The sequence below is a fragment of the Phyllostomus hastatus genome, unplaced genomic scaffold (genome assembly GCF_019186645.2).
Source record: "Phyllostomus hastatus isolate PE091 unplaced genomic scaffold, TTU_PhHast_1.1 phas_contig_312, whole genome shotgun sequence".
Taxonomy (NCBI): domain Eukaryota; kingdom Metazoa; phylum Chordata; class Mammalia; order Chiroptera; family Phyllostomidae; genus Phyllostomus; species Phyllostomus hastatus.
Genome location: NW_025333849.1, coordinates 320557 through 345712, shown reverse-complemented (window position 1 = coordinate 345712; position 25156 = coordinate 320557). Strand labels below are relative to the sequence as shown.

Here is a 25156-nt window from a genome sequence, read left to right as displayed (position 1 = left end):
GATAACAACCAATCTAAAATCAATAAACAACCAGAAGTGTCAGAAAATCAAACTGCATGGAACTCCTATAACCAAGGAATTAAAGAAAGAATCGACCAGAACAATCAGACTGGTAAGATGGCAGACCAAGAGGGCCAGCTCAGAAAAACCAAGGCCAGGCAGTGGACTGGGCAGGCAGGGCTGGCTGAAGGCAAAACTGAGACTCAGAGCTGACTGTGCACTACAGTGGGGGTTGCTGCAGTGGGAGAGACTCCCAGTCTCACCCAAGAGTTCACTGGAAAGCAGGCTAAGGAAAAGTAGGCCAGCTGCACTACTCCCTCTCTGGCTCCTCCCTCACAGGCAGCCCTGCAGCACAGGAAGGAGGGTTGCCCTGCCTGGGTGAATACCTAAGGCCCCGCCCCCTCACAACTTAACAGGTGCCTGAGACAAAAAAATACAGCCCAAATGAAAGAACAGAGCAAAACTTCAGAAAGAGAACTAAGTGATGAGGAGATAGCCAACCTATCTGACAGAGAATTTAAAGCCCTGGTAATCAAAATGCTCACAGATCTGATTAAGCTTGGTTGAAAAATGAAAAAACAAATGAAAGGTACCCAAAACGAAATAAAGAAAAATATTCAGGGAACCAACAGTGACAGGAAGGAAACCAGGACTCAAAGCAACGATTTGGAACAAAAGGAAAAAATAAACATCCAACTGGAACAGAATGAAGAAACAAGAATTCAAAAAAATAAAGAGAGACTTACAAACCTCTGAGACAATCTGAAATGTTCCAATATCTGAATGATAGGGGTTTTTCTCTATTCCTTAAGAAGGAGGAGAACAACAGCAAGAAATTGAAAACTTATTTGAACAAATAATGAATGAAATCTTCCCCAATCTGGCAAAGGAAATAGACTTCCAGGAAGTCCAGGAAGCCCAGAGAGTCCCAAAGAAGTTGGACCCAAAGAGGAACACACTAAGGCATTCCATCATTAAGCTACCCAAGATTAAGGAGAGAATCTTACAAGCAGCAAGAGGAAAGGAGTTACCTACAAAGGAGTGCTCATAAGGCTATCAGCTGATTTCTCAAAAGAAACCTTGCAGGCAAGAAGGGGCTGGAAAAAAGTATTTGAAGTTGTGAAAGGCAAGGAACTACATCCAAGATTACTCTATCCAGCAAAGCATTCATTTAGAATGGAAGGGCAGATAAAGTGCTTCCCAGATAAGGTCAAGTTAAAGGAGTTCATCATCAACAAGCCAGGGAGTGACTAAGAAAAAGAAAATATATGAACAATAAAATGACAACAAACTCACAACTATCGACAAATGAACCTAAAAGAAAAGAAAAACAATGAAAACAAAAACTAAGCAAACAACCAGGATAGGAACAGAATCAGAAAAATAGACATCACATGGAGTAATTTCAGTTGGGAGGGGGAAGGGAGGAATAAGGGGGAAAGGTACAGGGAAGAAGAAGCATAATTAGTAGGCATAAAATAGATGGAGAGAGATAAAAAATGGTATAGGAAACAGAGGACTCAAAGAACTTATATGTATAACCCATGGACATGAACTAAGGGTGGGAGAATGCTGGAGGATTTTGGGGACAGGACGGAGGGGGGATAAAGGGGGAAAATTGGGAAAACTAATAGCATAATCAATAAAAAATACATAAAAAAATAATTCTAAGATGATGTTTAATTTTGAATGCTCTTAATGTGATCCTAGGGTAATCTCGGAATCTCAAGATTAACATAGAATGTTGAATAAAATCCACTAGAATAGAAATTATATATATATTATATTTTCATATTCTTCAGGAATTATGCTAAGGCTTCCATCTTATTAAGTTTTTAAATTTCCAAAGGAAAAAAAGGAAAACTGTTTTATAGTTTTCATTAAATTAGGCTTATTATCTATGTTGTTTAAATATTCCTTATGTTTTTTTATCTTTATCTAAGGACATCATTTTTTTGTTGTTGCTTTGAGAGAAAGGGAGTGAGAGAAAAACATTGATGGAAGAAAGGCACTGATTGATTGCCTCTCAGACACATCCAAACCAGGGTTCTGCACCAGATTGGGGATCATTTGCATCCAAACAGCAGTTGCAGGGCCCACACCTGGACCAGGGATCAAACATGAAACCTAGGTATGGGCCCTGACTGGAGTTGAACCCGCAACCTTTTGGTTACCAGATGATGCTATAACCAACTGGGCCAGGGCAAAATATTCTTTATTCTTAATGACTGTTTTATCTATTTGCTTCACCCATCAATGAAGATGATCTAGGTGACCATAACCATATAATTTGAGAGTGAAAAAAGGCACAAAAATAATTACGATAATATAATTACCTGAAATATCTATTAACAATTGTTTCAAAGGGACCTGTAAAATTATTCTACTCAAAACTATTTTAAAAATAAAATTCTTTAAAAAATTTTAAAACATATTATCTAAACTTTAAAAAATAATATAAGCAGAAAAATTATGATTAAAACATATTTGAATACAGTACATTACTTAGCTGAATCTGTCTCTAATGCCATGTCATTGGTATTTTCTGAAAACTATGTTTTTCAATATGGTTTTACTAGTTTTAATCTTTAAAGTAAAATTTCCTGCAACCTTCTTCCAAGTTTTATTTCTCTAGTCAAATGACTTGAAATCACAAACCTCTTAATTTGATTCTTTTCTGTAGTCCACATTTCAAACTACTATTCTATCTCTATAGTACTGAGGTGTCTTGGAAGCTCAGACAAATTTTGCTAAATGGAGGTTATTTTCGAGTCATTTTTTTCTTATTAAAAACAAATAGCTCTTACTTTCCAGATACTGTCTTTTACCTACACTCAGAGTACCTTTCTTCAGCACACAATTTTTACAAGATGAAACTTATCAGCCCTGACTGGTGTGGCTCAGTGGGTGGGGCATGGCCCCACAAACTGAAAGGTCCCCAGTTTGATTCCCAGCCAGTTTAATCAAAGGTCCCCAGTTTGATCCTCAGTTTGACATACCTGGCTTGCAGGCCAGGCTCCCTGGTAGGGGGTGTGCAAGAGGCAAATGATCGATTTTTCTCTCCCTCTCTTTCTCCCTCCGTTCCCCCCTCTCAAAGTAAATAAATCAATAAAATCTTTTTTAAAAAGATGAAACTCATCAAATAAATTCTCCACTTATAATTCTTTTGAATGTTGATGCTACAAAAACATAGGCAATTATTTATTTATTTATTTATTTATTTGAATTTCATTCCTTTCTGATGCAGAGTTCACATTTATCCAATTAAAAATAGGATCTGTAGCCCTTGCCAGGTGTTTCGGTTGGCTGAAGCTTTGTTCTGCACACCAAAAGGTTGTGAGGTCAATCCCTGGTCAGGGCACATACCTGGTTCAGGTAAGTACAGGAGGCAACTGGCCGATGTTTCTCTCTCACAATGATGTTTCTCTCTCCTTTCCTCTGTCTCTAGAATCTATAAACATATCCTCAGGTGAGGATAAAAAATATGTATAGGGCTATAAAGCAAAGTTACAGAATTTCAAAATTAAATCTTTCATCATATTTGACCTTTCAATTATTTTGTTTAGCTTCCGTTTTGAGAGCCAAATTGCAATGTCTTCCTATTTATGGTTTGTTTTCAGTCATATGATTTGCTAAAAGCTTCCAAAGTTCAAGTTTTTTTGGCACATCATTCACTGAATAAATTCATAAAAGAGTTCCAACTTACTAAACAAAAGAACTCAAAACATATTGGACCCATGTACAAAAAAACTGTTCATTATCAATGAGGAGGTCACAGGTTGATTTACAGTTCTTCAGTGCTTCAAATGTTCCTAATATCTGCTCGATGATGGGCAACACAAAAGTGCAAACTGCTGTGCTTATGTTTTAAGAAATAATTATTCAACATCAGCTTTCACAGATATTTTGTTGTTTGGTTACTTTGTGCACACATTTTTAAAAACTGGCAAATTTTGTCAAAACTACAATGAGACATCACTTCTCACCCATTAGAATGATTATTATTTAAAACTAAAAAATAAATGTTAGATAATTTGAAAGTCTTGTGAGCTGCTGTTAGTATTGTAAAATGGTACAGCTGCTGTGGACAACAGTATGGTGGTTCCTCAAAACATCAAACAGAATTACCATATGATCCAGCAATTCCACTTTTGGGTACATCCACAAAAGATCTAAAAGCAGGGATTCAACCAGATATTCCTATACCAATGTTCATAGCAACATTACTTATAATAGCCAAAGGCAGAAAAAAATCTCTATGTCCATGAACAGGTAAAAGAATAAACAAAACATGGTATATACATGTAATGGAATCTTATTCTGCCTTGATAAGGAATAGAATTTTGATACATGTAACATATAGATGAACTATGAAGACATTAGCTCAGGGATATTAACTATACATAAAAGGATATGTATGAGTCCACTTACGTGAGGTTCCTATTAAAATTTACAGGGAGAGAAACTAAACCAGTGGTTACCAGGCACCAGGAGGATAGGGGTGTGGGGATCCTGTTTAAGCATGGTTTCAGTGCGAGCTGATGACCGAGTTCTGGAGACGAATGGTGGTGATGGCTGCACAATATAAATATCCTTAATGCCACTGACCTCTATGCCTTTCAAAGTATTTAAAATGGTAAATTTAATGTCATTTTACCACAATAAAAATTTTTTAATTGGTAAATTTTAACAACCATAATATGATTGATAGCTTGTTTGGACACAATCATGAATTATGTGTGCATCACAACAAATTCCAAGTATACTTCTGCTCCATGGGTTCCTTATTTTAGGATCAACGTTTTCATCACAATATCTATTTATCCAAATTTATATTCATATTGTCACCACAAATGATTTTTTCTTCAATCTTGAATTTTTAAACTTAATTTGGATTAGTGTGCATCAAAATATCAGATGTTTCACCTTGGAGAGAATAAATTTCTAAAGGTTTGCTTTGGGCTTAACTGGCTGAAAAACATCTTTTTAAATTCCCTTTTCAGGAATAAGTTTATCTGATATAAAACTTGCATCCTGGAACTGTGTTCCAAGTTTTCTGCTAATACACCCAGTACATGAATAGCTACTTTTTATGTGCACAAAAAAACTCAGAATTAGAATTGTGTGAAGATAATTTAAAAGAACTCTGATAATTCACAGAATAATGTTAATGTGTCCTGCACAACTGCACGCTCTAAATATCACTGGAACACTCTTCTTAAAACTATGAACTGTGAAGTAGATGATGTTGCTTCTTTACAAAGTTTGTCTTTCCGTTTTCAGGGGGACATTATCATCACTTTGCACCTTCCCTCACAGTAGATGGTAACAAGAACATTTTACTCAATTACTAGTTCATCATCAATCTTTTTTTTTAATATATTTGTTTCCTTTTAGAGGGGAAGGGAGGAAGAAAGAGAGGGAAAGAAACACCAAGGTAGGCAAAGGTGCAGTCCCCCAACTGGGGACCTGGCCTCCAACCTAGTCATGTGCGGTGACCAGATATTGAACTGGTGACCTTTGGTCCCCTCAGGCTCGTGTTCAATCCACTGAGCCACTCCAGCCAGGCCAAAAGTATTTGCATTTTTAAAAATTAAAAATACACTTTCATTTTATTGTAATTCTTGTTGTCCCCATGGTTCATTGTAAAAGGCTTACATGTCCTCACCGGGCTCCTTGGTCTATGAATGGACATGACTGTAGCCCTTACACATAGATCTCAGATTGTCCTCTATGCAGTGGCTTTTGTTTTACCTCTCCACTGTGCAAGTTCTTGGAGTTGGCCAAGAAAACAGCCTTTAATTCCTGGGATGGCCACAACCCTCAGGACAACCCACAGCTTCAATGCATGCTCATCAGCCTGGTGGAGTTTCTTCACTTTCTTATAAATTCAGCTTTAAAAGTGATGTTGTTCCTTCTCTGTAAAATGGGGATGATGATGATGATGATGATGGTAGTATCAATTCTATAGAGCTAATATATGTAAGACATTTGAAATAGTACCTGGCAAATAACTAGCACCATTAAAGTGTTAGATGTTATTTTTATCTAGTACTTTTATATACTTACTGCAGGAAGGTTTTAAGAAATTTTGAGTCCAGTACATTTGGATGTGGAGTATATTTATATATTTCATAACAACTATTAATTATATTAAATGTCTGTTTCGGCAATTTACCACTGCATTGTCTTTATGTAACTGTATTTTCCTGAAGTCGCATAAGGAACATGTATGTATTTTAGAAAAATATGGTGTTCACTTATAAATATAAAATTTTGTATAAGCTATGATTCAGCAGTTTTAAGTCTAAAATCAGTAAAAGAATCTGGGTTACCACCAGTCTTTCCTGCCTATAAAACAGCACAAAATTGCTTAATTTCAATTTTATGAGAAATTTCATTTTTAGATTAAAAACATGACTATGCCTATATATGTATATACATATATGTATATACATATTTGGATATGTTAAATATTTATTTTTTGTGTGACTTCATAGCTTGATATAAAAGAATTGTAAATTTATTCTCTCAAAGCAGTCAGTATACTTGTTAAAAATGACCAATACAGTGTAGGGCAAAATAGGTTTACAGTTATATGAGAAACAATTATTCTTGTATTACCTATTAATTATTATATTATTTTCCATATGAACAACTGTAAACCACTACTTCTGCCCAACCCTGTACTTTGGTTTTGCTGTACTTTTCATCAGAATTTCTGAGACACTTCATATTAAGATTCTAGAAAAATAAAAGGACAATACTCCACTAAATAAAAGCAACTTGGGGGTGAGAAATGGAAGCTGGAGTGTAACCAAACCACAGTGTATATTTAAGTTCCAAAGTATTTTTCGTTTAAACAGTTCTTAAAATTCCTTTTCAAAAAGCATACCCACCATATTTTAAACATGTATCCTATATAGCTAAATTAATTTTTCTCCTTTTACAAAAAAAAAAATCCTAGTGAAATGGATAGTGTTACATGTGGTGGCAAGGCGCTTTGAACAGACTATATGAAAGCTGTGGTTTGCCCTATTTACTCTGAGTAAAACTCCTAGCATAGAAATATGTGGACTACACCAATATATCTGCACCTTGTGGAACACATTGTGTAGGAAAATATTCTTCATAAATTTTTAAAGATCTTTTCCTGGCCAAAAAATGAATCATATTCACTGTGTAGTAGTTGGGAAATACAGAAAAGTGCAAAAAAGAAAATAAATCTTACCACATAGAGATACTTAGATGCAATATTCTGTTGTGCTTATTTTTTGTCTGTTTTTCTAAGCATACAAAAATATAAACAAATACATACAAAAATGTGATTATACTGTTTAATATGTGATAATAAAAATCAGAATGTAATATCCTTTTTTACTTTTTACATTGGATAAAATGGTGTTGAGTTGCTTAACTTTCCCCTTATACATTCTTTATAAGGATTTATGATTTTCATGGCCAAAAAAAAAAAACCCTTTTCATTGAATAGATATAGCATAATATAAAGAATGGTATTTATAATTTGATAGCTTTTAAAGTTTTACTTTGTAAAAATAAAATTTTATTTGTTTAAAACTTTAAAAGCTATAAAATTACAAATATACATCACGTTTTTGACAATGAGTGCTTCTCAAAATGCAAATCAACTGGTACATGTCTCTTTATGTTTTCATAACTCCTCAAAGACTGTGAAGAGCCAACAATTTAGATATTACACAAGGCCATATCTCAAGGTTCCATCTGAAAGAGCCAGAGTCTGTATTGTCATACATGGATAACTGGTGGTCTGCTTGTAAAGTCCACATGCTGAACTCCTACAAGCTGTAAAACAGAGTTGATGGGTTTGTGATCCAATCTATTCCTATCACGATGTATAAAATGGATGTAGTGACCTAGAAGACAATAAGAATAAAAGGCAAAGGTTGGCATATATTATTATCTATTAGATTTACTGCTTACTAAAATCAAGGAAGCTTTTCAACTTTTAATTAGTCCAAAGGGAAAAATTAATTAACTGGAGTACATTATGTTCCATATGTAATACCATAAATTTTAATTAAAGTAATAAAGCATGACAAGGATATGGTTAAATAAGAATGATATTTAATGTTTTATGAGATCCAAGGGAAAAGATTCTTAAATTATAACCTTCTATTAGGTTTTATTCAGTGTAATTAAATAAAATGTCCTGTCAGACAGGCAGAATATGGAACTAACACAGATATCAAACTGGAAAATCACATCTGTTCTTTTTTATAATTTTTTATTTATTGGTTTTTAGAGAGAGAGAAAGGAAAAGGGAGGGAAAAGGGAGGAAGAGAGAGAGAGACAGAGATAGAGTTGTTGTTTCACTTACTTATGCATTCATCGGTTGCTTCTTGTATATGCCCTGGCTGGAGATGGAACCCACAACTTTGATATATGGGGACAACGCTCTAACCAACTGAGCTACTTGGCCAGGACTGGTTATTTTCTTTATTTTTTAATGTATTTATTCTTTTAGAAAGAGAGGAAGGGAGAGGGAAAGATGGATGTAAGAAAGAAACATCAATTGGTTGCCTCTTATACATGCCTTGACCAGGGATCAAACCTACAACCTAGGTACGTGCCCTGACCAGGAATCAAACCCCCAGCCCTTTGGTGTAGAGGATGACACTCCAACCAACTGAGCCACATTGGCCAGGGCTGTTTCTTAAATGTAATAATGGAATAAATCACTTAAAAACATTCACTTCCAAATACTGATTTAATAGGCTATATGCCTTATAACTATAGAACAAAAGAGACCGAAAATAAGGACAGTAAAACAATCAGTTAGGTCCTTAAATACTTAGAATCCTTTTATCTGCTAAAATATGAAAAGTCATAATTTATAGTTTAGTTCTCTGATTCTTAAGCTCAAGATCAGAATTTAAACATTAGATTAAGGAAACATAGGCATATTTTCTGCATTACACTTACCTGCTGTCTACAGTCATCACTAGACATTTAATATAATAAATTGGCTTATTATCAAATAATGCAAATAAGGCAAGATGAAATACTGGGTTAACCACGATATAGATTTCTATAAATAAGTACGCCTAGCTCTTTCCTTAGAGAAGCTACATTATTTCCAGTAGGCAGTATTAAAATCTCCTTATTAAGTACGTTCTCAACTTGGGACACAAATGACAATCTCCCTGCATTCTTCATTCATTCTTCCACAACTGAATGTGTGGTCAGATGATGCCAAGACATGAGGACTCAGAAAAACGCCTTCCAGGTCTGAGGATGGAAATGAGTCATTCAGAAATATAGCTCAATGTTGTTCTCGGCTAGTTTGTAGGACTCATTCTCATAAAACACAGCTTCTTTTTTGGCTAATCTAACTGATGTAAATTCATGAGAGAGGGAGAATAAATAACAGATTTGTTACCTATAGTGTTCCAAATGCAAAAAGCCCAACAGTTATAATGCTTGGTCAAAATCCTCTTTCCAAAGACTTCTGTTTAGCTATCTGGAATTTATTAATGTAAATTTTATAACTCTTAGAAGCTAAGCTCACTAACGTAGACAAATTTATAATCCGCATCTCATGTTATGCTTATTGATTTTAAAGAGAGAGGAAAGGAAAGAGAGAAAAACATCAATTCGTTGCTTCCTGTACTCACCCTGAAAGAGAATCAAACGTACAACCTAGGAATGTATCCTGACTGGGAAGTGAACTCTCAAACTTTCAGTGTATGGGACAACTCCAGCTGACTGATCCACCCAGCCAGGGCAAATGTAGACATTTTATTTTAATTTAATTTAATTTGTTTTGATTTAATTTTATTTATTTTTTAAATTTTTATTTTATTTATTTTATTTTATTTTAATTTATTTTTAGAGAGAAGGGAGGGAGAAAGAGAAGACAAAAAATTGATGTGAAAAACATTAATTGCCCCAACCACGGACTGAACCTGCAACCCAGGCATGTGCCCTGATGGAGAATCAAACTGGTGACCTTTCACTTTGTGGGACAATGCCCAACCAACTGAGCCACACTGGTCAGGACAAATGTAGACAATTTTAAAGAGGAAGAAGAACTAAGAAAAAATAGTTTACAATATAGTGATAGGTATTTTGACACAATCATGGGTGGGTGTTTGTCCCTGACTGCAATACTTGAACAGGGTAAAGATTCAACACTCAACTGTTTAGCAAAGTAGAGCCAAAGGAATTTCAGGTGGTCCAAACTGATCAATAAAGCTATTTATAGCTTATGGTTTATAGTAATTGTTATTGAATGAGCTGTCCTTGAGGTTGACCTGCTATCTGACACTGAGCAAGGCTCCTAGTTTTGACAGATATAATTAACTAGACTGATTCATCTATTGACCAAAAAAAGAGCACTTGATGACTTTTTCCTATTTGAAAATACTCACCTCCACTGAATTTTTTCAAGAGTGTTATAGCCATATACAGTTCACTAAACCAGGACTGGCTTTTCCTATGCCAAATATCTGAAAACACTTGGGCATGGAATGATGGACACATTACATCCAATAGGCAGACATCAAAATACACACTAGTCTTTGGAAACAAAAGGTGCCCCCTATGAAAGCACAGCACCCTGACTGGTACAATATCAAACTGCCCATTTCCACACAGTTGTTATTTTATGAAGAAAACAGGAGGCCTCTGGACTTCTAAAATGCATGAGAAGTGCATTCTGGGTCTGGGCTTTGATGCTTACCTGGACCTAAAATGAGGGTTCCGCCCTGCTGAATTGGATCTCCTTGAAAATCAAAAAGAGGGCCAGTCACTGCCCGCCACAGGCTCCAAATGCTTCCTGAGAGTATATTTGACTTTACATGTGGGCTCTGTCCTAAAATATTAGAAAGTGTCTTTAGATGTTACCATTTTATATTCAATTAGATATTTAAAAAGATGTTAGTCTTCTATAAAACATGCTCTGTTTTGTGTATCCTCTTAACTTGTGACTTGTCTTTTTTTTCCCCCCAAAAAACAGTCCCTCAGCCTTTCACTAGTGATGTTTTAGACCAGATAATTCTTTGTCCTGTGCAATGTAGTGTTGGGAACTGCCCTGCCTGGTATCAGAAGCTGTAACCCCTACCCCCTCCCCACCAAGGCTAAGGCTGAGGGAGTGGCCTTGGACCGTAAGCCAGCAAGGAGACAAAAGTTCATCTCCCTGGCCGGAGCGCTACTTCTGCTGCTTCATTCATAACTGAACCCCAAAGCTTGGTCGGTTAGCCAATGACCGGTAAGATTCCCCAAGGGGGGAATGATCTAAGACAGGCACAATCATGTGGGAGGCCCCCAAGAAAGGACTTTGGGGGCTACAGCAAAAGGGGGTGATGGACCCTCGCTCCTCGGCTGTGATATAGCCTGAGTCCTCATCGTCTGGGAGAAAATCTCCTTATCCCTTGGCTGCCTTACTTCCCTTACTCCACCTAAGCCTGAAACAATGACAGGGTGGTGCAGCTCTGCTGGAAAGGGCGGGTTCCCCGGGTGATCAGGCCTAAGAAAGAATATGTAAGATCCTGTGAAACCTACTTTGTTTAGAATGCTCTCAGTTGAATGATAAGGGTCCAAGGAAGAAGTAAGTTTGTTCTTTAAAGTTTTACAGCTCTTTAATCCTGATTCAAAATAGGCCCTCAGACTTCCTTGCTATCTATTGTTTGATCCTTACTTCCTGGCAATGTTTAATGAGCTTTTACCTTAATCCCTATGCAAACAAAACTAATAAAAAGCCTCTCCAGAGGGGGAACAGGGCACTCCCCATGGAAGGAGTGGACCTTCTGTTCCTATTCCCCCACAGGACCTGGTTGTCTCTGTGTATGTTTTTCTCGCGTGTTGACAAACATCCACAGCTGAGATGGAAACTGCTGGCCGGTATCCACCACAATGTAGGGTGTTTAGCAACACTCTTGACCTCTGTACCCATTAGATGCCATAGCACCCACCATCCACCAAGTTGTGACAACTAAAAATGTCTCTGGACAATGTCAGATGTCCCCTGGGGAGAAAAACTGTCCCAGATTGACGACTTCTGGTTGAAAGGAAAAAGTGATGACAGACCCAGACCATTATCTGCCACAGAAAACTGTCGGCTACAGACTTCTCAAACTGGTGGTACTTTCCTTTTCAATTCCCCATTCATACATTGTTTAGTCTCTATCCTACACATAGGTAGCTCCATTCCTTCTCAAGAAACACTGCAGCACATTGTTATATGCTGGTCAAAACCTGTCTCCTCTTTCTGGGCCCACAGCTGAATCTCCCAGTCTTCCAGGCAGTTAGGTATGGTGCGTAGCTATGTTCTAACCAATGAGTAGAAGGATGTGCACTAGCTCCTAAAATCTGCCACAAGTGATTCTCCATGTTTCTTCTATACTCTTGGGAGCCTTGGGCTGAAAATGGCAGAGCCACAAGATGGAAGGGAACTGGGTCCTTCCATATCATGTCCCTGAATTGCTACTTGAACACAAGGCACCCAAACAGATGCACCCTTCTTGAAATGGAAAAAAAGAAAAAGAAATAACCTTTGACCATGTTATGCTACTGAGACTTTGGGGCTTACCTGTAACTATGGCAGCTACCCCTCCATCTTTTCTTAGCTGCCAGTGTTTCTATTTCCTTTCTCACACTGACTGATACTTTACTTCCACTCTTTGAGTGAAGAAACTCAGTCACTTTATCCTTCATGTAACTTATTTTTCTCCTATTCCTGTCTTTTATGACTTGCTTTTAACTTTTTATGTTGATGATTATGCTGCCTTTGACCTGCCTGATTTCTTAATATTCCCAGATACCTATTCTTTTCCTCCATCTCTTGAACTTTTATATCTTTCATGTTTCCATTAGAATGGACTTACCAAGAAACAAATATAGGTTCATCAGCCTGAAGACATGAGGAAAAGACATTTTTACTGTTTTATAGGATTCTATACCTACAATAAATGTTCAGAAATCCAAACTACCTCCTAATGTCCAAAGAAAGGGTCATTTGGTATTTTTGAAATAACAGAAATTCAACTGAAGGAGATTCCACAACCCAGAATTTAACAATCTTTGCTGTAAAGCAGACTCTGATTTTGCCAGTTTGAATTTAGTTCTTATGCATAAAACTCCTATTTTTCAGTTTTCTTTTCTATTTACTTTGATTCTTAGACTCAAGAACAGAATTTTACCTTAAAACACTAGGTTAAGCAAATATTGTAAGAGGCATGTTTTCCGAATTGTACTTGTCTTGCACCTGTAGTCATCACTGTAGATTTAATATCATAAATTAGCTTCTTATCAAATAAGGCAAAATGAAATACTACTGGGGAAAGCCCCCAACTCCTTTTTATTTAATGGCTTTACTTTCTTCCTCTTTTTCTTTATAAAATGTCCCATTAATTTAACATTATAATTGCATTTTTTAGTGCGTTGATTTCAAGTAGGACTACTTGGAGACTGATTCTGAGATTCATACTGTTTCAGGGAGAAAATTTTAAAAGTTATTTGTAAGAACCTAATATCTTCCGTTTGGAAATACAGTACTTTAACACAGGTCAAAGAAGTTTCAAAGATTTGACTATAACCTCTCTTACAATCACAAGGGTATATTTTGTTTAGAATTCATCTGTTTTCTTTGCAATTCTGTATCTTTGTTGTGGCAATGCATGGTGAGGTGTTACCAAAGTGAAAACCACAGTTTACAGCTCAAGTGCTAAATGGTGCAGAGACCTTACACATGCAGAGCCTGTTACAGTCCACAATTGGGACTGCTGAAATTTCCTGCACTAAAGAGAGAAAAAGAGCAAACTCTGTGTTTAAGCTAGCTCATCAGTAGTGTTAATAAAGTTTAAGTTGCCTTCTTAAAAAAACATCAATAAATGGACGATGTTAACTCTATTTCATAAATAGCTCCCCAGTCCATCCCCTGCCCCTCCCCGCCCATCCATCCACCTCTACTTCAGGCCCTGTCATTTCTTTCTTTCCAGCCTATTACTACAGTCTTGTCACAGACTGGCTCTAGTTGGTGAGTTCCAGTGCCTTCTCCACTGTGGATACGTTACTGTATCACTTGTCCACCTCAAATACTTGTATGACTCCCCCACTGTCTCCAGAACAAATCCAAACTCTTTGGCCTGTCACCCATACTCAGCATAAATGGCTACAACATGTCCCCTGGCTCACACCAATTCCCAAACTAGCTCTTAGACTCTGGCCAGATGCAGGGCCTTGCACTTCTTTTCAAGAGTCAAGTTTTAGCATACTTGTGAGCTTTTGCATGTGCTGTCAGCAGCACCCTTTCCCAGCCTCGTTTTACCCAGCTAACTCCCTTAAGGTTGAGCTTAGACAACACCTCCTCTGAGAAGCCTTCCCAGATACTTGTTTCCTCAGATTTCAGGCACAGGTATTAGCAGAACACTTCTCTTTTATAAGCCCTTAATCTGGGTTGTAATTAGCTGTTTGCTTCTATCACTCAGATTATGAGCTTTGGGATGGCAAGGGCTGTGTCTTTTATCATTATTTTCTTGTAGCATCCAACACAGTGGTTGTCAACAAACAAGAGCTCAATATTTGTTGAGAATTAATGATTTGAGTTCAAGTTGAGTTCTCTTATTTCAAATTTCAGAAGCCAAGTTTTTCTTACCTAAAACACATATTAATGGTTCACCTAAATGCCTAAAGTTTATAAACTCTATTAATTATAAAAGAATTGTGCTAAGGGCAGGGAATGTTGACCACATAAAGGTGAATAAAACATCAGACACTTCAACTAACTATACTCCCGGCCACTTTACATGCAACAACTAAGTATATAGTGATGTACAAGGTGCTATTAAAATACAACAAGGGAAGCAATTACCTCTGCTTGAAGAGCTATTAAGAGTCCCTTTGAGTTGGGCTTAAATGAAAACATTTCATCAATTAAAGAACATAGAGTATTCAAAGTTGTGATGATGAGGTATAAAAATATATTAGCTTAAGCAATTATTTTTCTTTTAATTACAAAAGTAAAATGTACTCATTGTAAAAACAATAAAAGCCACTTTTCTCACTTTCATTCCTTGGGGTAGGCACTGCAATATCTTTTAAAACCTTCATTGTATTCACATATGCACACTACAGATCTTTATGTTTGTGAAATGGTTCTTGTTTTCACAAAACTGTAATCATTGAAAACATTGTCTTGCAACTTGTTTTTTAACTTCATTTAGTACTTTACAAACAGCTTTCCATGTCATTACACCCAGAAAATGAATCTTTTAGAGCCTGGTGTACACAGACCACTTACGAGAGTCATAAAAAGCAGCCTGAGTTATGAATTTACCCTTTGTTTCCCTATGCATGGTTAAATGTAAAAATACACCATCAGTGTTTTTTACTTGAGAAATGTCATGTGTTACCTGAGGAGGTAATTTCTTCACCTCTTTTCATTCCCAATCTTTTATAAATTTCTCTCTCAGGATCAACATAGATCTCATGACAATACCCAGTCAGTTTGCAGAAAGGCTACAAAAAGAAAATATTTGGGGTTTTTATAAGAAATGAGAGAAAAGTAATTATAATCTAAATTTTAGTAAATTTAACCTATAGTTAGTGGTTCAAATCATATTTCTATGTCTGTTTTTCAATTTGTGATACATTTACCTCAATATGATGGTAGGATGACTGCCCAATCACTATAAGGGCGACATTTGCCTCCTTTAGGAAAAAAAACACACATGTACATACTATTAGAAATTATGTTTTCTACAACTTCCCCTTGTCCAACTCTTTTTTGTTTCATTCTAATGCCATCTATAGGCTTCTTGAAGAATGGAATAAACAGCAAAATCCTATGCATCAAAGCAAAGAAATATATAGTTGTCCCTAGCTATATCTCCATTCACTTATTGCAGCCTCACTGTATCGATACAATGAGGCTGCAATAAGTGAGCCTCAATATAGCAAGGGACGACTGTATACTTCACTGGTGAGTACCCATGTAGAATTTTATATGTTTTAAAATTACATAGGTTTAAGAGTGTAGAAAGTGTTTAAAAGCATATGAAGTGTTCATAAAAGTGTGGGAAGGTTTATAAAGTCTTAAAATATATCTAAGTAATAAAATAAATATAATGCTGCTACTTCAAGGATTTTCACCTATCAAGGGAGTCTCTGGAATGTAACTCCCTCGATAGGTGCAGGATCACTGCATGCTAAAATGTTGAATGCGGATGATCTTTTGCTAAGAACTTTAAAATAATATAGTCAATAATTCTCTGTACTCCCCCAAAAGTGTACTTTAAAAAAGAATAAAAAGTAGAGTTATTTAATCAGTTTTATTTTTTTCACACCCCTATTGTTAAGGTCTGCTGAAAACAGACCTGAGTTTTACAAAGGCTACCTAATGACTTCGCTCAAAAGCTCACCTGGGGACAAACTATATGTGCCTGAAGAAAAACACATGTGTTTGGCTGTCACAGGGATATGAAATCTGTACAATTTTTCACGTTTAAGATATATTAATGTTTTCCTACGATGAACAACTTTTTGGAGTGTTTTTATTACAAAAATAAAGAAAAGAAATACAAGTAATTGCCAGCATTTATACTTTTGGTCATTATCATTCAACAGTTGTGAATAGGCAGGCTAGTAGGTAATATCAAAATTACCACTATGGTTAGTATGTTTATAAGCAAGCAGTGCCCAGCCCAACACATTAAGACAAATAGATCTCTAAAGTGTCTCTCCCCTTTTTGGAGGTTCTGGTGTGGGAAAGTGATAATCTGGGTTTGTCAGCATCTGGGCTGGAAAAGCAGTGCATTCCACACATGACCCCACTGCACTTAAAAATGACAGTTGACTTTCACAAGGTCGCCCTGAAGCGGCACGCTGCTGCTCAGCAACTCACTCTCAGGAACTTACTTGTAAGAAGTTCTTGGGGATTTTGGCTAGATCGTCTACGTATTCCTTGCAGGTGTAACACAGGAAATGCTGAAATCCCAACACGGCAAAAAGAACAAGTTAGCAACTAACACCCTCTGGGTCCAGAAAGGACCAAGTACTTCGTTTCGAGTGACTCTAACTCAACACTCACGGTGGGTGGGAAAAGGTGTCAAGGGGTGCCCAAAGCGCATTAAAACTGGGCCGCAGCCAGTCTCTGCTAGGCCTCCTCGCTTGCTGAGAAAATGCATTGGCCTGGCGGGCTGTTAGTCCCTTCCCGTTACCGGAAGCGGGGGGACGCTTCACACCCAGGACGCCTCTAATGGACTACAGCAAGAAGGACCCGGCGGACACCGCTCTCGACCCCGGACCCTCTGCTCGAGGGTCCCGTTGTGCCCCCAGCCGAGGTTGTGCAAGCAACCTCCATCCCAGCCAGCGGGCGACCTCCCGGCCAGCGCTCACCCGCACGAAGACCACGACAGCCCGGCGCTCCCGAAACAGCTCGCCGAACGGCACCCGCCTCCCAGACGCGTCTAGCACGGGAAGCTCGGCCACAGCGGCCGCCAGTGGTTGCCGGCGCTCCTGGCAGCTTGGGTCCGGGGCAGCAGCGGTTCGGCTGCTGACCTGCCGAGTGACCGGCGCCAGGGCTGGAGCAGCCATCGTGCCCGACTTCCGTGAGCCGGGATTGGAGCCGTCAGGACGTAGAGGCGGTGCCAGACGGGTCTCTACCGAGGTGGGAGCCAGAGGCTCGCGCAATTCCGGGCGGAGCTCAGGGGAGGCGGCGCTGCGTGGAGTACCTTTCTGGACCCGCGCATGGCTGGGGGCGGGTACCCACCGAGTTGGCCCTCGCTTGCCCAGCCACTCAGTGAGGGGGCCCTGCGGGGCTCGTTTACTACGCGGCTCCGCAGGTTTGGGGGCTGCAGGAAAGTCCACGCAGCCCGAGCGATTCTGGTAAAATCGTTCCTGGCGTTACTGGTAGAAAGAGTGAGATGGGTCTGATGCAAGAAGGTGTTATTTAGGAAGAATGCAGTCCCTTCCCTTCATAGCAGCTTGACCTGACGTTAGTTTTTACCTACTCGGTAGAACCAAGGATTACTGAGGATTTTTTTTTTTAACCCAGGACAACCATATCTAGGATCCAAAAGAATCATTGTTTTAACTTATATTTTGTTTTTAACCCATCCCTCTCTTCAGTTTTGCCCCAGTTTCTTTTCTGAGTTATCTTTAACAGTGTGATATACAGATCTTAGGTGTTGCGTTAAATGAAATAAAAAAACTTCCAACATTTTAGCATGGCATTTTAAACATGTCCAAAAAGTTGAAAGAACTTCACAATGAACACTGCTATATCTGCCACCTAGATTCTTGACATTTTATGCTACTCTTCATCACGTATCTACCACCATCTGTCCACAGTTAGGTGAGTTGTGCCTGATTATCCACCTATGAAAATATGGAACATTTTCAAAACAGGATAAAATTCCCCCAGTACTACTTTTTAAAAGCTGATAATAAACCTATTTTATAAATGTACCTACTAACCTTATGGGGTGATCACTTTATAACATATAAATGTCTAACCCCTGAAACTAATATAATTTTGACTGTTGACTGTCAACTTTCAATGAAAAATTTTTTTATAAAAAATAGAATATTTTAAATATCTGAGGAAAACAGAGGTAATCGGCCTGACATCTTGCATGTAAGTGGAGACTGTGCGATTTCACTTTATACTACATTTTTTTTCCAGTACATTTCTTTGAGTGATGTCATATTTTTGTAAAGCTGGGTTTTCAACAGTTGTGATAACAATCCAAAACCACACAAAAGTCACTGTGGAACAGGAAACGAGGACGGCCGGGTCTGATCTGACTTTAATGTTTGAGAAGTTATGTAGTTCCCAACAGGCACGCACACCCTGGAATGAAACAAAAATACTAATTTTTCTTGAAGTTTATGGGTATATCTTCAAACAGCTACTAAGTTATTCAGACATAAATACTTACTAAGTTGTTTGGACCTAACTTCTAAACAAAGGAATGATAGGAATTTCTTTTGGCCCAAGGTTGCCATGGATAAACTACTGAGAACTTGAGTGTGCTGTGAACCAAGAATGATTGGGAAACTCTGAATTAGATGATAACCTCCTTGCCTTCTGCAGCACTGTAATATTGTCACAGACTGGCAGGAGGCCTGGCATAGAGTAGGCCTCCACTGTAATTAGTGAATGCGTGGAATGGGCCAGAAGTGGTGGTGCTAAGAGAGCTCTTACTGGCCAGGTTGGATCCAGTGTAAATCCAGCCCTGGGAAGAGAGGAGCTGTAGTGCTAGGTAAGACTGGTGTTTCCTACTAGTTGAAACAAGTAGGGCAGGGCTCAGAGGACACATCCCACTGCAGTCTGGCCAGTCCACAGAAACTTATCAACCTAACACCCAGCCAGATCTATGTCTATTCATATTATTCCTGAGATGAGCCTCGCCTGAATGAAGATGCCCTAATTTCTTTGGCTTAGTTGCCAAACACTGGCTCTAACTCCAGTTTTCACATCAGTCTCCCAACAACTCCTCCAAACTCCCTGGTTGAACCTGGGAATGTGTTAATTCATCAACTATTCCAGCCCAATTTGGAAACCTTGACCTTCTTGCTCCTGGTTATTTGATGCAGTGTACATTTTATTTCTCTAAAGCATTTGCTACAATTTTGATTAGTTACAGGCATATCTCAGAGATATTGAGGGCTTGGTTCCAAACCACCATAGTAAAACTAATTATCACAATAAAGCAAGTCACATAATTTTTTTTGTTTCCTAGTGCATACAAAAATTATGTTTACTTTATACTGTAGTCTATTGAGTATGCAATGTTTAAAAAAGGTATGTCCCTTTATTAAAAATACTTTATTACTAAAAAATGCAAACTATCAGCTGAGTCTTCAGTTAGTCATAATCTTTCATTATTATTATTTAAAATATTGTGAGAATTACCAACACATAACACGAAGACATGAAGTGAGCAAATGCTGTTGGAACAATGGTACTGGCAGACTTGCTCAATGCAGGGTTGCCACAAACCTGCAATTTATAAAATATGCAGTATCTGTAAAGTACAATAAAGTGAAGCACAATAAAATGTATGCCTATACTTGTTTCTTGTCCATTTCCTTTTTAAAATATATTTTATTGATTATGCTATTACAGTTGTCCCATTTTTTTCTCCATTTTATTCTCCTTTATCCTGCACCCACCTCCCACCAGCATTCCCCTGCCCTCCTTAGTTTATGTCTGTGGATCTTACATATAAGTTCTGTGGCTTCTCCATTTCCTATACTATTGTTAACTTCCCCCTATCTATTTTGTACCTACCATTTATGCTTCTTATTCCCTGTACCTTTCCCCACCATTCTCTCCCTCCCCACAGATAACCCTCCATGTAATCTCCATTTCTCTGATTCTGTTCCTGTTCTAGTTGTTTGCTTAGTTTGTTTTTGTTTTTAGGTTCTGTTGTTGATAGTTGTGAGTTTGTTGTCATTTTACTGTTCATTGTCTTGATCCTTTATTTTCTTAGATAAGTCCCTTTAACATTTCATATAATAAGGGCTTAGTGATGATGAACTCCTTGAACTTGACTTTATCTGGGAAGCACTTTATCTGCCCTTCCATTCTAAATGAAAGCTTTGCTGGGTAGACTAACCTTGGGCATAGGTCCTTGCCTTTCATGACCTGGAACACTGCTTTCCAGCCCCTTCTTGCCTGCAAAGTTTCTTTTGAGGAATCAACTGATAGCCTTATGGGCAATCCTTTGTAGGTAACTCTCTCCTTCCTCTTGCTGCTTTAAAGATTCTCTCCTTATCTTTAATCTAGGATAATGTAATCATGATGTGCCTTGGTGTGTGCTTCCTTGGGTCCAACTTCTTTGGAACTCTCTGAGCTTCCTGGACTTCTTGGAAGTCTATTTCCTTTGCCAGATTAGGGAAGTTCTCCTTCATTATCTTTTCAAATAGGTTTTCAATTTCTTGCTCTTCTTCTTCTCCTTCTGGTACCCCTATAATTTGATTGTTGGAACGTTTAAAGTTGTCATGGAAATTCCTAAGCCTCTCCTCATTTTTTTTGAATTCTTGTTTCTTCATTCTGTTCTGGTTGAATGTTTACTATTCTTTCCACTCCAAACCATTGATTTGAGTCCCAGTTTCCTTCCCTTCACTGTTGGTTTCCTGTATATTTTTCTTTATTTCACTTTTCATAGCCTTCACTTCTTCCTCTATTTTGTGACCATACTCTGCCATGTCTTTGAGCATCCTGACTACCAGTGTTTTGAACTTTGCATCTGATAGGTTGGCTATCTCTTCATCACTTAGTTCTATTTTTGGAGCTTTGATCTGTTTTTTCATTTGGGCCTTTTTGTCTCAGTGCACCTTTACATTGTAAGGGGCAGAGCCTTAGGTATTTGATGGGTGGGGCAACTCTCTGCTACACTGTGGCACTGTGTGTGGGGGTGAAGTGGTTAGAGAGGGAACAGTGCCACTTGCTTCAGCTCTCAGTGGCTTTCAGTCACTTCTCTCATTACCCACAAGCAAATTGGGGCCTTCTGGTTCTGATTCCCGGGTGGGTGGTTTTGTGTACATTCTAGAACCCTGTGGGCCTTCCAACAAACTCTACTGTGATGCTGGGAGTTTCTGCTGCCACTGCAATCCCCACAGGATTTTTCAATCAGAGGTTTTGAGGCTTTATTTCCCTGCACTGGAACCCTGGGTTACATGGTCTGTCTTGCTCCCCAGTTGTTCCTCCCAGTTTATTTGCACACAAATGTGGGACCATCTGGTCTATCATCTGCTGCCTATCTGGTTCTCCAGCTGCCACCTTGCTGCATGTCCTCCCCTCCCCGCCTATTGGTTTAAATGAATATTTCTTCTTGAACTCCTTGGTTATTAGACTTCCATACAGTTCAATTTTCTGGCAGTTCTGGTTATTTTTTATTTTCAAATTTGTTGTTGGCCTTCTTTTGGTTGTGTGAGGAGGCAAAGTGTATCTACCTAGGCCTCCATCTTGGCCGGAAGTCTGTTTCTTGTCCATTTCTTAAGTTAACTATAACTGCCCGGATAACAAGGTCCATGTCTATGTTATTCTGTATATCTTTAGAATCTATCACAGAGCCTGGTACATAGAAAGTACCCGATTGGTAATCATGAATAGATGAACTTCTTTTTGCTTGTCCTTAAGTTTTCCTCTTGTACTTCTCCCTCTACCTGTCCTTCCCACTCCCCAGCCTTTTATTATTTTTCTTTGCTTCTCCACTATGTTTCTGACATTCAGTGTTGTCCACACACTTAGCTAAGTTCTGCAGCTGTACCTGTGCCTGGAAAATAGTGCATTACTGGCTTTATTTATCTATTGCTGTCACCAATGGCCCTTGGTTTTCCTGAAACAAGGAATGTAGCTTTCAAGAAGCTGTTTTGCCAAGAAGTAATTTAGGTGTAAGGGTTAACTTGGTGTCAATATACCCTATCAGCCTTTTCATGAAAGCCTTGCCCAGAGGAAAGCAGAAGTAAAAGCTTTTATTTTGCTTTCTTTGTTTATCTAATATGCTCCTGAGAAAGGAAAGAACAGTAAAAAGCCATCCCTGAAAGGAGACTTATTACTAGTTGCTAATGATTAGTGTCATTGAGTATAGTATTAGCAGAGGAAATGAAAATAGATAATTGAGGATTTTAGAACTGGAAGAGACTTTAGAAACTACTTAGACCCATGAAGGTAAGGAATCTGACCTTGTGAGGAGAACTTACAAGGTCAAGCCCAGCTCCTTTCATGCCTGGCTTCATTCCAGCAGGTGCTATAGTGCTTGCATCTAGTCCTCACAGTGTCTTTTAATGATTACCTGGGGAGAAACGTTCTTCCTGAGTTACTTCTCCAGGTGCAGGTAAGAGTCACCAGGGGAATGTACTGATGTTGGTTTGTAAACCATAAAATGTCCTACATTTATAAGACATCATCACTACAAAAGAATTTCTAGAAAGCTTAGTCTTAAAAGTGAAGGACATTCTACAAAATACTTGACCAATACTCTTCTAAAGTGTTAAAGACCATATAAGACAAAGACCGAGAAATCGTCATAGAAGATAAGTGATGCGGACCCTGGCTCATGGGCCACCATATTGTGGATGAGATACGAGACATTCACACGGTCTACCGAGTCCTGTGGAGGGAAAGGGCGAGCATGGCTTTTCTCTCAAGTGGAGCAAAAAGCCGAGGCCCTTGCTGTGACCGGCCTTTTTTGGGTTTCTCAGCACATTACATAATGGTCCTCATTTACTATCCACAGGTTGGCTTTAGGTAGTTACCTTTTACAGAAACAAAGGAGCAGATGCTGCTAATCACATCAGAGAAGAAGGACATTTGCAAATGAAAAGGGGAAAGCAGTTGAACAGGTTACACTCATCCTTGGAAGATTTAGCATGGATTTTAGGAAGGTACAGTAAGCACTTGCTGTCTCAATTCAGGTTGAGGGAGATTTAGCAAAAGCAAGTCTCAAAGCGGCCTAGGTACATTGCAGGCCTGATTCCCCACAGGAGAACCTATCCGTGGGTGTGGGTCCTTTGCATCTCCAAGTGGGAGCTGGGCCCATGCCACTCAGAATGGTCTCCTACAGATAAGGAGTATGAGAACTAAATGCAATGTGATATTCTGAATTGGCTCCTGGAACTGGTCATTAGTGGAAAAATAGAAAATCCAAATAAAGCCTATACTTTAGTTATTTGTACTAATGTTAATTTCTTAGTTTTGACAAATGTATCATAGTTACGTAAGATGCTAATATTAGAGGAAGGCGAGTAAATGTTAAACAGAAACTCTCTGTACTAGTTTGCTATTCATCTGTATATCTAAAATTAGTTTGAAATGAAAAGTTAAAAAAAGTTCCAGAGTCCAAGTCACTAGAAAGAAAAGTGTGAATACAGTTACAAATGATTTGTCTAGAATATGTCTTATTCTGGTTTGGATGTTTCATTTGGTTACTTTTCAATGGATTTTTTTCCCAGGGTATTAATTGCAGTGTATTATAGTTTTCTTTATCCTTTAAACTTCTGAGGATGTATGAACTGTTTTCTTATAAATTCCTTAATTCTTGTACTTAGGATGTGAAAGGCAGAACCATTCACACAGTCAATAAATATTTACTTGGTAACTTCCCTGCCTGCGTTGGGTGTTGTGTTAGAAAATAGAAAGATTAAGATAACTAAGACAAGCCTAAGGCAAGAGCTAATAGTCTAGTTGGAATGATAATCACAGAATAAATAGCTGTGATGAAGAGCAATCAATAATACAGCCAAAAGTATGAACAATGTATAGTGAGAACTTGTATCATTTATGATGTTTTTGGTTTCAAGTAACAGAAAATCTTGATTCAAATGGTCTTGTATCATAAGGATATTTATTATCCACCATAACATAAAAATCAGGGCCAGGGCGGGTTCTAGGATGATATAAGCAGGACTTCCTTCCCGGCTATTCTCTTGGCTCTACCCTCCTTTGTGTGAGTGTTGCCCTTAAGTTGGCCTCCCACATAGTCACAGGATGGCTGCCAGCCACAGCTGAGTGGCATTTCCTAAAGAAGCCTAGAATGTCTTCAGCTTCAGAAGCCTAGCAAACTTCTTTTAGTTTAGTGTACCCAAATTAGCTTAGACCTATTCTTTCTTGGACTACTGTGTCACACAATGATTAAATATCCATAGTTGGTTGAAATTGATTATTATTTGGATAGAATGGACACTAGGGCATAAGCCAAAATTACCAATTCAGGGATACAGGAAAGAGCGATCAATTTTCCAAAGATGATGTCATGTAATAAAATAAAACAGAAAGCAATCAGAGATGAACTCAACTGGTAGCAAATTTTCAAACAGAATGATGTACAGTCTTGGTGTGGTTGTGTGGGTTATCCATGAATTTGGTTCAGCTCAAATCCACCCTTTGTTACTTGCTCTCTGGTAATGGAGCATTTCTCCTGTGCAGTGGACACATGGTAAGCTTTGTCAGTTAAGCAGGTGTTTCTGAAGTTTTGACATCTGGGGCCTTTACGACTTGAAGGGACTGCCAGCTAGCCAGCTCCTAGAGATAGTAAAGGCTTGCCTACAAGCACAACTTCTGCATGCACACTCAAGGATGCAAATCCCATGCCCCTTGCTACTCTTTTATTTGGCCCACACTGTGGGCCCTATTCCCTTGCGCTAGTCACGTCAGGGCCAGTTACCA

General features: G+C 38.3%; 1 protein-coding gene across 2 annotated transcripts; it reads right to left on the bottom strand.

Annotated features, from left to right (window-relative positions):
- Positions 1-7323: 7323 nt before the first annotated feature.
- PRXL2C (peroxiredoxin like 2C) lies at positions 7324-17623 on the bottom strand. Of its 2 annotated transcripts, XM_045839843.1 has the most exons (6): positions 17377-17620; positions 16897-16965; positions 15637-15690; positions 15393-15498; positions 10724-10855; positions 7324-7895 (listed from the first exon to the last, which is right to left on the bottom strand). In XM_045839843.1, the coding sequence occupies exons 1-6, from the start codon at positions 17572-17574 to the stop codon at positions 7768-7770; spliced, it is 687 nt and encodes a 228-aa protein (XP_045695799.1). In that variant the 5' UTR covers positions 17575-17620; the 3' UTR covers positions 7324-7767. The 2 variants fall into 2 exon arrangements, with proteins under 2 accessions (XP_045695799.1, XP_045695800.1); XM_045839844.1 differs by lacking the exon at positions 15637-15690 and having other exon boundaries at positions 17377-17623.
- Between the last annotated feature and the right edge of the window lie 7533 nt (positions 17624-25156).

What these genes read in the sequence shown, in the direction of transcription:
- PRXL2C (XM_045839843.1), bottom strand. Translation starts at nt 17,574, where the DNA reads ATGGCTGCTCCAGCCCTGGCGCCGGTCACTCGGCAGGTCAGCAGCCGA. An exon ending in TCCCCAAGAACTTCTTACAA is followed by an intron (nt 15,691 to 16,896) that starts GTAAGTTCCTGA and finishes TTTTTCCTAAAG; the next exon opens with GAGGCAAATGTCGCCCTTAT. An exon ending in CATCCTACCATCATATTGAG is followed by an intron (nt 15,499 to 15,636) that starts GTAAATGTATCA and finishes TTCTTTTTGTAG; the next exon opens with CCTTTCTGCAAACTGACTGG.